Source organism: Budorcas taxicolor, chromosome 4, assembly GCF_023091745.1.
Source record: "Budorcas taxicolor isolate Tak-1 chromosome 4, Takin1.1, whole genome shotgun sequence".
In the NCBI taxonomy this organism is placed as follows: domain Eukaryota; kingdom Metazoa; phylum Chordata; class Mammalia; order Artiodactyla; family Bovidae; genus Budorcas; species Budorcas taxicolor.
Genome location: NC_068913.1, coordinates 50,464,047 through 50,478,463, shown reverse-complemented (window position 1 = coordinate 50,478,463; position 14,417 = coordinate 50,464,047). Strand labels below are relative to the sequence as shown.

Below are 14,417 nucleotides of genomic sequence, written 5' to 3'. Positions count from 1 at the left end.
TAAGATTTTAAAAACGTTTATGTAGTTTGAGAAGTTGGTTGTGTTGTGGAACCAGTAAGTCTATTTGTTAATATAAATGATAGTGATAGAAGAAAAGAAGTAAAAGCTTCTCATCTTCTTTCTTGGATTTGACAATAGTAATAAAATATTTAATGGTTTCCTTTATTGTGTGTTCAAAGTACAGTTTTATTTTTGTTTGTTTTTTAGTTCATTGTAATTATTCATATTTTATCTTTGAATCATTGATAGGTAAGATGTTTTAATGAGGACTAAAAAATTTGGGTAAAACAGATTTATCTTAAACTTAGTTGATGAAAATTCAGTTTTTTAACTATTCATTTTGGAATTTTCTAGCAGCCATCTCTGCTAAGTGTCGTTCTCCTGATGTTAGTCTTTGCCTTAGCTTAGGTGGCTCTTTTGGTTTGTAGTTTTGCAATTAACCATTTTTCTGCCACTGAGTTTTTCTAGAACTTTGTTGAGAGAGAATACTTATGAAAGATTTTTCTGAAATCATTTTTTCCATTTCTCTTAATCAGTGAATCTTTGAAAGTAGGGAAGTGAGGAAAGGAATAAGTACATCATAATTACTGGGGTGCCTTTTTGTTTTGTTTTTGTTTTTAAGAATATCTATTTTCTTATCAGTTGGAAGTGCCATCTTTCTCTTCCAACTGGTGTGATCTGCTCCATTGTTGTTATTGTTCAATAACTAAGTCATGTGTGACTCTTTGTGACCCCATGGACTGCAGCATTCCGGGCTTCCTTGTCTATCACTAACTCCCAGGGCTTGCTCAAACTAATTAATGTCCATCGAATTGGTGATGCCATACAACCTCTCATCCTCTGTCATCCCCTTCTCCTCCTGCCTTCAATCTTTCCCAGCATCAGGGTCTTTTCCAGTGAGTCAGTTCTTTGCACTAGGTGGCCAAAGTATTGGACTTTCAGCTTCAGCATCAGTCCTTCCAATGAATATTCAGGACTGATTCCCTTTAAGGTGGACTGGTTTGAGCTCCTTGCAGTCCAAGGGACTCTCAGGAGTCTTCTCCAACACTGCAGTTCAAAAACATCAATTCTTCAGTTCTCAGCTTTCTTTAAGGTCCAACTCATATCCATACATGACTACTGGAAAAACCATAGCTGACTAGATGGACCTTAATGTCTCTGCTTTTTAATATGCTGTCTAGGTTGGTCATAGCTTTTCGTTCAAGGAGCAAGCATCTCAATTTCATGGCTGCATTTTGGAGCCCAAGAAAATAAAGTCTCTCACCGTTCCATTGTTTCCCTTTCTATTTGCCATGACGTGATGGGACTGAATGCCATGATCTTAGTTTTTAGAATGTTAAGTTTTAAGCCGGTCTTTTCACACTTCTCTTTCACTTTCATCTAGAGGCTCTTTAGTTCCTCTTTGCTTTCTGCCGTAAGGGTGGTGTCAGCTGCATATCTGAGGTTATTGATATTTCTCCCAGCAATCTTGATTCCAGCTTGTGCCTCATCCAGCCTGGCATTTCTCATGATGTACTCTGCATATAAATTAAATAAACAGGGTGACAATATACAGCCTTGACGTACTCCTTTCCCAATTTGGAACCAGTCCATTGTTCCATGTCTGGTTCTAACTGTTGCTTCTTGACCTGCATACAGGTTTCTCAGGAGGCAGGTCAGGTGTCTGGTTATTCCCATCTCTTTCAGAATTTTTTAGTTTATTGTGATCCATATAATCAAAGACTTTGGTGTAGTCAGTAAAGAAGAAGTAGATGTTTTTTTGGAACTGTCTTGCTTTTTCTATGATCTAATGGATATTGGCAATTTGATCTCTGGTTCCTCTGCCTCTTCTAAATCCAGCTTGAACATCTGGGAGTTCTTAGTTCATGTACTGTTGGAACATATCTTGGTGAATTTTGAGTGTTACTTTGCTAGCGTGTGAAATGAGTGCAATTGTGTGGTAGTTTGCACTTTGTTTGGGATTGAAATGAAAACTGACCTTTTCCAGTCCTGTGGCTACTGCTGAGTTTTTCAAGTTTGCTGGCATATTGAGTATAGTACTTTCACAGTATCATCTTTTAGGATTTAAAATAGCTCAGCTGGAATTCCATCACCTCCATTAGCTTTGTTCATAGTGATGCTGCCTAAGGTCCACTTGACTTCACACTCCAGGATGTCTGGCTCTAGGTGAGTGATCACACCATGATTATCTGGGTCATGAAGCTCTTTTTTGTATAGTACTTCTGTGTATTCTTGACACCTCTTCTTAATATCTTCTGCTTCTGTTAGGTCCATACCATTTCTGACCTTTATTTTGTCCATCTTTGCAGGAAATGTTCCCTTGGTATCTATAATTTTCTTGAGGACATCTCTAGTCTTTCCCATTCTGTTGTTTTCTTCTATTTCTTTGGATTAATCATTTGGGCTTTCTTATCTCTCCTGCTATTCTTTGGAACTCTGCATTCAGATGGGTGTATCTTTCCTTTTCTCCTTTTTAGTTTCTCTTCTTTTCTCAGCTGTTTGTAAGATCTCTTCAGTCAACCATTCTTGCCTTTTTGCATTTCTTTTTCTTGAGGATGGTTTTGATCACTGCCTCCTATACAGTGTCACGAACCTTGCTTCATCGTTCTACAGACACACTATCAGATCTAATCCCTTGAATGTATTTGTCACTTCCACTGTATAATCGTATGGGATTTGATTTAAGTAATTGACCCCTTTTCTCTCTTATCCGACCTAGTGGAAAATAAAGGGAACAACATTTTACCCACTCTTGTAAGAATGCAAGACTTAATGATTAGTGTTTTGCGTTTTTATTTTATACCAGTATTAATTTACTTTAACTTTTTTCATTCTGTTTGCTCTGATTTTTATTTTCTCATTTAATTTAATTGTATCTAAAGTTGGATGCTTTAAAATTTGTCTTTTATTTTCCTTGGGATGACATAGGATATAAATAATATTTACCAATTTTCCTTTCTTACTTCCTAACTTTAAGCATAGTTTTAGTTTTGGTTCACTTGCTTTTGTGAGAATCATTTTGAGTTTGTAGATTTGTTCCAGAGAAACACATGCACACATATGCCTGTTAAATTTTATACACAATTTCAAAGGACTTAAGAGACTCCAGGAAATCCTGCACCAAAGTCATGGTTTATCTGAAATGTATTTTTTGGGAGATGTTTTTCTGTATGGTGTTTATATTCAATCACCTGAACTTTCTTTGTATATTTAAATTGTATTCATTAGCAGCCCATTTTCAGTAATACTAGTTTGCTCTGGAGTTCTGTGATTCACTGAAAATGCTAAAGAGCAAAAGAATTACAGCAGTAGATAATATCAGTGTTTTTGGAAAGAATTCTTAATGTAAGGTTAATAAGAAGTGTTCCCAGAGTAGTGTTTTTGTTCTACTCTTTGAAGTATTTAAATAACACTGATTACCAGTGTTACTTAAACTGTTACAGAATCACAGAGGAAATTAAAGTTGTCATAAACCACCAAAGAGTAGCTGATATTTCCTAAATTGTGTTGATGGCACAAAGGAAATTTCAATAATAAAGGAAAAAATTTGAGTGAAACCATCTACCTAATTTGAGTGACATCTGTTCAAAAGATACACAGAATGAATTCTTTAGTATTTTCCTTGTGAACTTAATTTAGAAGTAATCTATTTTGAATTGAAATGAGTAAAAACGTGCAAGTATAGTGCTTATCTTCTGGTCAGAATAAGGTAACATTATGATAGACAGTAATGGTGCGATTTGTAATTAACTGAGTATAATGGCTGAATGAAGTAACACTTTACAGTATCGTCTTTGTGTTTGGTATTATTTTATCTTAGCATATGATTTTTAAAGAAAAATCCTCTGGAGGAGGACATGGCAACCCACTCCAGTATTCTTGCTTGGAAAATTCCACAGGCAGAGGAGCCTGGTGGGCTACAGTCCAACGGGTCACAAAGAGTTGGACATGACTAAGCATGTATGCACACGTTGCGTAGAAAACTTTGTAGAAAATAAAATTTTTTTTCCGTTGGTCATGCAGCACAGTTTGCAGGATCTTAGTTCCTGCCCCAGGGATTGAACCTGGACCCACAGCAGTGAGAGCACAAAGTCCTACCACTGATCCACTAGGGAATTCCCAAATTTTAGTTCTTAAGGAAACAGATGTCGTGGGGAACTGTAGTATTGTTGCAGGAAAAGGGACCTCTTCCAAGAAACTTGGCTCTTGTCTAACACTCGGAAATGAATTGTCCGAGGAGACACAAGTGCCAACAAAGCAAGAGATTTTATTGGGAAAGGGCACCCGGGTAGAGAGCAGTAGGGTAAGGGAACCCAGGAGAACTGCTCTGTCAAGTGGCTCACAGTCTAGGATTTTATGGTGATGGGATTAATTTCCGGGTTGTCTTTAGCCGATCATTCTGACTCAGCCCTTCCTGGTGGTGCACGCCTTGTTCAGCCAAGACGGATGCAAGAGAGAAGGATTCTGGGAAGTGGTCAGACATGTGGTGTCTCCTTTTGACCTTTCCCGAACTCTTCCGGTTGATGGTGGCTTATTAGTTCTGTGTTTCTTACCAGGACCTCCTGTCGTAAAACAACTCATGTGAATGGTTACTATGGTGCCTGGCCAGGGTGGGCAGTTTCAGTCGGTGTGCTTCCCCTAACTCTATATAGGTCCAACTAAGAATTTTATAAGGTAAAATGAAGTGTGCTTTTTTTTTTTTCCTTAAGAAGGCACTGTGGCCTGAATTGAGTTCAGAGTTGCTTCTGTATCTTTTCATTTAATAGTTATTCAAATGTCTGTCACTGTGATAGTCTATCTTCTAGTATATAAAGTAATGGTTCTTAATCTTTAGCACACAAATCATCTAAGGGAACTTATTAAAACTTGTTATTTGGCTGCAGCCGTAGAGGTTCTGCTTCATTAAGTAAAAGTAGGGGCCAGAAATTGGAGTATTCAGATAAACACTATGGAGATTCTGATAAAGGGGGCTATATTTTGAGAAGCTCTCTCCTAAATAAGATGGTCAAGGGAGCCTGACATGCTGCAGTCCATGGAGTTGCAAAGAGTTGGACACGATGGAGCGACTGAATTGAACTGAAACTGAAACAAGATTAATAAGTTTAAAAGTTGTTCCTTTCAGTTTCTCAAATATGTACTCATCCATTGGTATTTATCAGTCACTTTTTCTAGGGAAACATTATGAAAGGTTACATTAGTATTACAGACTATTATTGTATTATTTGGGTTAAAGACAGTTTATAAAGTTAGGTAGCTACAGTTTGCTAGCATTTTGTTGTTTGTAAGAGGTGATACTTTGAAGAAATTCAATAGCAAAAGAAAGACTAAAGGTTTTTAAGAATTGGAAAGAAAATTCTTAAAGTGTAGGCATATAATTTGATTTTTTACATTTCAGCCTGCCCTGAGTGAGGTATTAACACTGTTAGAGTGAAATACCTATTTTTGTTTCTTCTCTACCCAATCAGTATTCCATGAATAGTATGACATGTGGGATTGTGTGTGATATTAATGGCTGCTGTGTATGTGTCAGTTCCATGTATTAATATATTTCTCATTCCTATAGTCTGTATCTCATATGGCCCGAACTCTGATTAGTTAGTATTAACATTTAAAAAATTATATGTTAAGTTAATATGTTTTCATTTTGCATCACTTGCTAGTGTTGTATGTCCTAAACTGTCTCTGTGGAAACTGATTCCTCATAACCTTATTGGCTTCTCTTGTTCCTTTTTCTTTTCTCCCTGAAAAGTTGGTGATGTGTTTTGATAGTCTGCCTTGCTGAATGGCTCTCAGAAATATGTGACATTAAATAATTGCTTACATGGAAGCAGGGTGAGGAAAATGACCTCACTCCCAGGTCAGCTCTCCGTTTCTATCTTACTTGATGCTTCAGGGTTTGATACTGGTATGAAGTTAATATTGGTGGCCCTGACAGGAGTGACAGCACTTTTTACCACTTGTTGGTGTAAATACAAAGCTGTCATCCTTGAAAGCCATAGATACAGTGTATAGAGGTCTGTTAAAAAAAGAAAAGTGTGAATAGAAGGGTAGAGATACTTAGGGTTATTTTCACACGTTATTTTATCACGAGCCAGGGGAGAAATATTACTGTGTTAAATTTGCTCATCTTTTTCTCTCGCAAAAATGAGTATTCTTTAGAAGGTGATAGCTTTCGTATAAATGATGAACCCAGTGTTCCATTTGTTTCTACATCTTAGTACTATTTTGTTCCAGTGTTTGTGAATTGTTATAGTATTCTTTCATTCTACTTATTATAATGTAATATAAGTTATCATATTACTTCTCTGTCTAGTCTGTTGACTGCATTTTAATACTTTCACTGTATTGAATGATTTTTAGAAAAAGTCTTCAAATTAATTGTCTTTTGTGAACTCAAATCTATAATTCTATGTTCTCTTTGTATTTCTCTAAGAGTTAAGCATCTCTGAGTTTTTGTGGATCTATTTCCTAGTTTTTCTGAGTTTAATTATCTCCTTGTATTTCTTGTTTATAATAGGATCTGAGCTTCTCTCTTCCCTAACATTTATTGTTCGTCATCTCATGTTTAGCTTTCTTTGAGTTCACTTCGGTCCCATAGGCAGCTGTTATTCAGAAGGGGTATATATGGGTATCCATCTCTAAGAAAATAACTGTCTAAAGTTTCCTCTGGTTTTTATATTTCTTATCTTACAGAGTGGAAATGAAGAAAAGAAATAGATTATTTTATGTATTTTTCCCTTGCTTTTAACTTCCATTTAAAAAACTAAGCTGTTCCACAATTTGTTATTACCTCCCTTACTTTTTGAAATGTAATTTGAAGCTATTTAATTATATTATAAAAAGTTTAAGTACTTGATATTTTATCAATACTGTTTTTCAGAAACTTTGCTTATATGATTTTTTTAATTTTTAAAAATTGTTTTTATGTAGCCATTGACAAAGAATGAAGGTGATATGTATATAATGAGTTGGATGGATAATTTATAATAAATTATTAGGAAAGACACAAAGGATCATATTTATATTTTTTACTTTGTATATGTCAAATTTTGCCAGTGTTTAAAATTTTTTATAATTAAAAAAATTACCAAAGAGGAAAATAATATGGTTAATGGAAAAACTCAATAAACCAATATGTGAAAAATATAAAGTAGATAATATAAAACATCAAATTGGAGATTTCATTTTGAATATTCATAATAACTAGAACATTCTTGAATAATGTTATTTTACTTAATTGAATTTTCTGCTTTGCCAGAAATTTTTGTCTTTGTTCTTGTTACCTATGTGTTAGTGCTTTATTCAAAGCATAGTTTAAAACGTTCTTAGATCACTGAGGAAATCTCCTTTCTTGCGGCCCTTCTACGGCCATCATTTTGAATTCTTCAGCCTCTTATGCCAGTTGGCTTTCTAGTCAGTTGGACACTTCATTGATTCTGCCTTTATGTTGCCTGTCACATGTATATGCTCCTTTGCAGAGCTGCAGCACTTTTTGCCAGGCCTTTCATTACCTATGGGGTGATGGCAGCAGCTTCCTATCCTCTGTGTTTTACCCAACCGTTTGGTTTTTCAGTTTCCCACTGCAGTGTCTTCATCAGCTCTTCTATTGCTTTTTTGTTGTTGTTGTTTGTTTTTTGTAGCTCACTTCCTACTGAGTTATTCCCCTGCTCAGATTTCTCTGCTGGCATTGAAGACCTCCATCTTTTGGTTCTAATTTAGCTTACCAGATAAGTTCTCACTGCTGTATTACTTTTCTTCTACAGAGAACTGTGTTTTCTGTTTCCAGAATACGCTTTTTTAGTAGCTTTCCTCAACAATCCTTTTATTTATACTGTTCTTAAATCCAACATAATTCTTTTCTTATTAAGAATTTGACTCTTTTAAAATACCACATTCTGATTTTTTTATAGGTATTTTCATACTTTTTACTATGTTGATTCTATTTTTTAAGCTCTGAGGGTAATACATAAGTTTCTGCCATATAACTATCTTCCATAATGCCTTCTACTTTGTAAGAACTCAAATGTTAATAGAATTACGAAGTTTACTTGACTGTATAGTCGTAAAATATAATAAAGCCAAAAGTTTAATTGGCTTTGGAAAGTAGTCTTGAAGTTACTGTGTTGAAGAAAGCCCTATAAATAAAGCACTTGCTCTCTTATACTTTTAGGTTTTTGCATTTAAAAGTCTAATCTCAGTGAAATCTCAGGAGTTTGATTTTTTAATGTCCAGAGAGCTGAATTTTGCTATAATTTTATTTGGGGGATAAAAAACAGACCACATACCTAAAAATTGACTTATCATGAGTGAGAAGTACAGAATTATTATGAATGGCATTTTAAATTAAAGCATAGTTGTAAATAATTCTTTTTTAATATGTTTGAACATCTGTATGGTGCAAGTTGGTAGAATAACAATGACCTTAAATTAGGAAACAAATCAAAAAACAGTAGTTCCATATCTTGTTGAGTGTTCTTCTGTAGTTAGTTTTTAAAATAATAGTTGTTTCTGTAGTTTTTAAGAACTAACACAGTTAGCTGTATAGAAATTGATATCTGTGAATGTGATTTGTGGCAAGTGGGTTAAAAAAATGATTTTAAGAAGATCCCATATTGAATTTATTGTTATCTTTATTGCTTTTGCATTTAAAACTTCATTCTAACATGAAAAATTTGCATTAATGCTTTAAAAAATAAAATTATTTGAAGCAAAGTAAAAAGTTTACATGTTATGGTAAGAGCCATTGTAAGAAGAATAAAAATAATTCACCTTTTCATTGACTAAGCATTTAAAAAAAGATTGTCTAAGCTTCTCATTCTTTCTTTTTAAGCTGAGATCAGCTATTGCAAACATATTTGTGACTTGTTTTTAAAAACTGAAGTTTTAACATAAATGTTTTAGTTTACAAGTTACATATTATTTAGCACTTAAGCTATCAGAGGTTATCTAGTAAATATGAATATCCTTGATTATAGATCATTGGGTACACTTCTGTATATCTGAAAGATGACTACAGGTGGGCAGAAATGCTTGTTAGTTGTTCTTGTGTCAAGTGTAGAAATAGTAATAGTTTAGAGGGAAACATTATAATATTTGCTATTTATTTCTTATTTTGTTAGTTTTCTTATTACAGAGAACAAGAAGGCAATAAGACAGTTTAGACAGATTTATTAGAAAAGTGGTTTTTAACTGAGTTTTTTGGCGTGTTTATAGACTTGAAGATGAAAAATATTTAAAACATAAAGGGTTTTTCTTAATATGAAAGCTTTAAAAATAATCTGATTTTCACTTAGATTAAAAAGTCGATATTAAAATATTTATGCTCAGAAATCCAAGTATAAAATTAGTTTAAAGATTTTAAGGAGTATGTTAGAAGATACTCTGCTAGATACACTTATCAAACAAAAATTTTCTTGATGTTTTTATGAAATCCTGATATCTCTTTAGAGTTTCAAAATATTAGTCCTACTTGTTTATGCTTCATATTGTCAAATTGAGGCATTTCTTTAATTCTATTAAAGAGTACAAAGTAGGGCAGAAGGAAACTGTTCCTTTGCTAAGATTTGACATTATGTCAAAATTATTATCAGAAATATATCACTATTAAATTTCTCATGTAATCTCAATGAATTCAAGCTATTGCATGGTGCTCACTTCCCCAAGGTATAAGATAGTTCAGTAAACTAGATTGGGTGAATGTTATTTATTTACACAAAAGTGGTGTATTACTATTTTTTTCTTAAGAGTCTGACATTTGATTTTTAATTATAGAAGACCACCTGATGAAAACAGTTTCTTTCAGTGAGAGATTGTTATTGAATTGTTTGACAAATTTTTTTTATTCAAAAATGAGTTGCTACTTGATTTAGTGAATACAGTATGAAAAAACAGAATAAAGAATTGTCCAGTTAACCAATTACAAGGTAGCAAGTATTTGCCTACTTTAAATAAATTATTGCTATTTTCGTATACAATGATAATTAGCACTTAATGATAGATTATTAGATTATAACAATTGGAAAATCCTTGTTTAATATAAGATTCTCAAACCTGATATCTATAGTTGGGATTAGTAATTTCATAGTTTTCTAATATGAATTGAGGATTAGAGGCAAATGCTTTAAGTTTATGTGTTGTAGAGTAAAAACCATTGGCAAGATTTATTGCCGCTTTAGTGATTTTCAGAGTTGAACTAGGGTATTTTGAAACACTTGGGAGCTCTGATAGTGTAGGAACATTGTATAAATTTTATTACTCTAAAGTTGCTATGTATCTAAAATTATAAGTAGGTGACTTTTCTATAATGACATAAAGTCTTTTTTCCCCCTGTTCCTAGAATTCAGATTTTGTAGTTAGTTTCTGTTATACAAAAAGTCCAACTTGAATATAAAGTTAGGATGTCAGTTTATTTTAATGTACTGGCTTTTGCCTGTATACTGTATTAATCCAGAGCATTATGTTTAACTCAACCAAAGTGAGGAAGGAAGAAAGAAGCTTTGGTTTTCTTCCTTCTTTTTATTGTCAGTTCATTTGTATATTATAGGCATAGTGCCCTTGATCTTAAAAAATCAAACTTTTCTTCATAATAAACTTGAATTTCAAAAATTTCCCTGTCTTGATGTACATATACAGAGTTGTTTGTTTGTTTTCTTTTTGAATTTTAAAATCCTGATAAATCCTGCAATTTCCTACATTCCAAAAAGGATAAAGTTTCATAAATAGGTCATTATTTTTGATGCATCAAACATTATAGCAAGTAGACTATGTTAGAAAACATAATATAGCAGTATAGAAAATCCTGGGTTGTTTTGATTGTTTGGAACCCATAATTTTGGTTTCTACGTTAAAACACTATTCCGGTTATTAACATATAAATATATCTATAGTTTGTGGCTCAGAAACAATACACTTTATAAAAAAATGCAAGGATACCTGTGTCAGTTATATTTTAAAGTTATACAGTGTTTTAAGGCTATGTATTTATTCTTTAGAAAAGATGACTTACATGAATATCATCTGATGGACATAATATTGACAAAATATACACATGATATTACCTTAACAAACTGCCATGCAACAAATACAGTAAGTAATGAAGAAATTGAATATATATGACCTAATCTAATCTTGACATTTACATTGAAAGTTTATAACATAACCTATACTTAAATTGTTTTTCTTATATTTGGCAGTAATTCATTGTTTACAATTTAAAAATTTTGAATGTGGGTTTGGTGAAACTTAGACTTTCCCTAGTCTGTGACAACCTGAGGTACTAAACATTTTTCTCTAATTTCGCTATCTTCAAAGGTGATTTTTTTGTTTCTTTTAGGATCTATCCAAGAGTTGTGTATTACAGCATTATTAGGCATGGGATCAGCTTCTACTATGGAAACAACTCGCTTTTTCATTTTACTTTTTAAGACCTTTTGAAATTTTTGTCTAGTAAATGCATATAATAGAGGGTGAAATATAGTTGTTCCATAACCCATGACTAGAAAACACAACCTTAATTTTACTAAAAGGTCACTTGGGCCTAAACATAAAATGGTGGTATTTAAAACAGAAATTGGTGTCCAGCAGAGAAGAAATGTAGAAATAATCAATAAAGACATTTTGAAGACTCTTTTTTGCCTTTCTCGTCGTTCACGGTGTCGTTTCATAGCTCGCCGGAGAGCAATTATTACAGACACTGAAGTTCTAACACCAAAGACTACATTTCTCCCAGCACTGCCTTGTGACATGTCTGTAGTCTCATGTTGTGTGGTTAGAGAAATTGTCTTTTTCTTTCTTGCTTTCTTCTTCTGCCCTGTTGAGAATCTTGTGCCTATTCGAATATTGAGAGCCTGAAGTATTTTGCTGTATGTGATTAACATCACTATGACAGTGAAAAAGAATATTGGAATCTGTACTAGCAGGTGATAATACATTCCCAGTTCTGTGTAGTATTCATTTGTGCTGACACACAAAAGTGTCTTGTTTTCCCATGTATTTCCACTTTGAAGGCTGAAAAAATTTACCTCAATAAAGGGAATCAGGAAAGAGAAAAACGAAAAAATCCAAATGGATATCATTAGCATTGCAGCTCTGCCCATTGTCAGAATTCGGTTTGCAGGCTTTACAGAGATGTCGTATCTGTCCAAAGTGATAGCGAAAACGTTGATTGCTGTTGAGACACTTGCGAAAGATACACAGGCCTCATGGAAACAGCAGATGAGAGCAGTGTTACTCTCCAGTGAAAGCAGAAGGATAACTATAGTTAGAGGAATACATCCCACACAAATGATTACATCAAGTACATGAAGATTCATTGTAATAATGTTACTGACAGAGTTGATTAAGTTGGATTTCATGCAGTAAAGTACCAATACGGTGAGGTTGCTGCCAAGTCCCAACACAATTTCTAACATAAGAAATCCGGTGAGAGACACTTGAAAGCTTAATGGATATGATAGTGGTTGGTACATATTGGTGTTGATGTCATCAATGTCATCTCGCACTGTAATGTTAGATTCAGACTGCATGTTGATTTCCAGAATGGGAGAAAAACACATTCTTTTGGAGCAGCTGTTTTTTCCCTAGAAAGTGAAATAGAATAAACTATTTGATATTCAGCAATTTAAATGACGTACAAAACCTGTGTTCATTGTGAAAAAAAATTTTATTGTGTACTTAGTTTAATTTTTAACTTTATAAACTGTTAATGGAAAATGTAGAAACACCAAGATAACATTGTTTTGATGTAAAAGGAAATTGGCCCATTTGAAGAAATAACTATTGGGGATTGCTTCTATATGGGTTGAAATTATTTAATAAACTAAAAAGGTTTTCCTTATTAGGGTTTCTCAAGGTTATTATTTGAGATGCAGTGTATTTTTGTATAATAAAACTACCCAGTATGCAAAAGTAGTTTTAGCCCAGTGTTTTAAGATTTCATTTTAAATGTTGTGAGTAGGTGGGAAATAAATGCTGTTTTAACATGTTGTGGCACAGTTAGTGTAGGTGTAATTATTCCCATGAGATTTCAAATGAACAGGACAAATGTTCATTTAAAATGATAAATGGCACAGAGCCCTAGTTTGTTTTAAATCACTTTGTCCTTGTTCCTGATTGAAATTCATATTCAGAAGTCTACAGTGTGCTTGGGGATATCTGGAGTTTTTTCCCATTGAAGTAGGGAAAATGATAAATATTTCATATTTTGCAGTGAAAGTGCTCACTGAACTTTACAATGAGCAAAAATTGGAACAAAAAAGACAGTAGTTTGGAATAAAACACCACAAACCTTGGTAAAAGAGCACTAATCACTTCTATGAATGAATGATTTATTTTGTGACCACACCCTTTCATATCATGTAGAAGGAGAAAATGGAAATTTAATATCACTTAAGAAATAGCCATTTTTTCAATGGTTTAAAAGAATATATCAATTGATTTTTATTAAGCAGAATTTTTTTAAACAAAAAATAAAATTTTAGGGAAAAAGGAGTATCTGAAGCCCATATTCTGAGGAATCTATTAAATTTACACAGTCCCTATGAAACCTTTTGTATAAATCACCCAGTATATATCATTTTGAGGAACATTAAAAAAAAAAACAACTCTTGCTAATTCATGCATATTTATGTTTTAATATAGAAGTTTAGAGTAATTTATAAAAATAATGTCTGATTTGCTGGGCTAAAATGCCAGTAATTTGTATATTAAAATATAAATGATACAACCAGCTATATTTCACATTTCAAGTACAGCATTTTGCCTGCAAAATCATAACAAATTATAAAAGCTAACAATTTTCAGAACTTATGTTAGCCTTTCACTTGTTGTAACCTTTGACAAGTTTTAGAATACAGTTTTATTTATGCGTATTATTTTAGAGGTAGTATTTCAGAAACACAAATGCTGATAACAATTTCTTTTGAGCTTGATATAAAGTATTACTAAAGGCATATATTTGAGTAAGTGAAAGTCTTAGCCAGCATTGAAATCCTATAAAAATGAGAATTTTAAAGTGTGCCAGATTTTCAGAACTGACAGATTAAAACATCAGATCTTTGTCACAGCAGTTAGAAGTGTCAATTTTAGACAGTAACTGAGGGAAAGGCATTGAACTGTAGATCAAGATTCTTTTCTCTTGTAAATGTTAAACAGTGCTGTGGGCTGCATGCATCTTCTGACCTACCTGTTTGTTGTTGCCTTATGGGCCTTTTGGCTCACTATAGCACTTTTCCACAAAATGATAACATGATGTCATTGACAGATTTGGACATGATTTTTTTTTACCTGACAACATGAAGTAGCGGTGTTTTATTTCATGTCTTGGAGGAATTCTTTCATTTTTCTCTTCAGTACTTCAACTGCATGAATTGTAAGATTTAGTTGGCTGAAGAATTTCTAAAGATCAGTACAAAATACTT

General features: G+C 33.2%; 2 protein-coding genes across 2 annotated transcripts in view; one reads left to right on the top strand and one right to left on the bottom strand.

Moving 5' to 3' along the window:
* COG5 (component of oligomeric golgi complex 5) overlaps positions 1–14,417 on the top strand; it is a 270,198-nt gene that overhangs the window by 52,884 nt on the left and 202,897 nt on the right. The window lies entirely within an intron of this gene.
* GPR22 (G protein-coupled receptor 22) lies at positions 11,253–14,254 on the bottom strand. Its single transcript, XM_052638343.1, has 2 exons — positions 14,179–14,254; positions 11,253–12,578 (listed from the first exon to the last, which is right to left on the bottom strand). The coding sequence occupies exon 2, from the start codon at positions 12,552–12,554 to the stop codon at positions 11,253–11,255; it is 1,302 nt and encodes a 433-aa protein (XP_052494303.1). The 5' UTR covers positions 12,555–12,578; positions 14,179–14,254.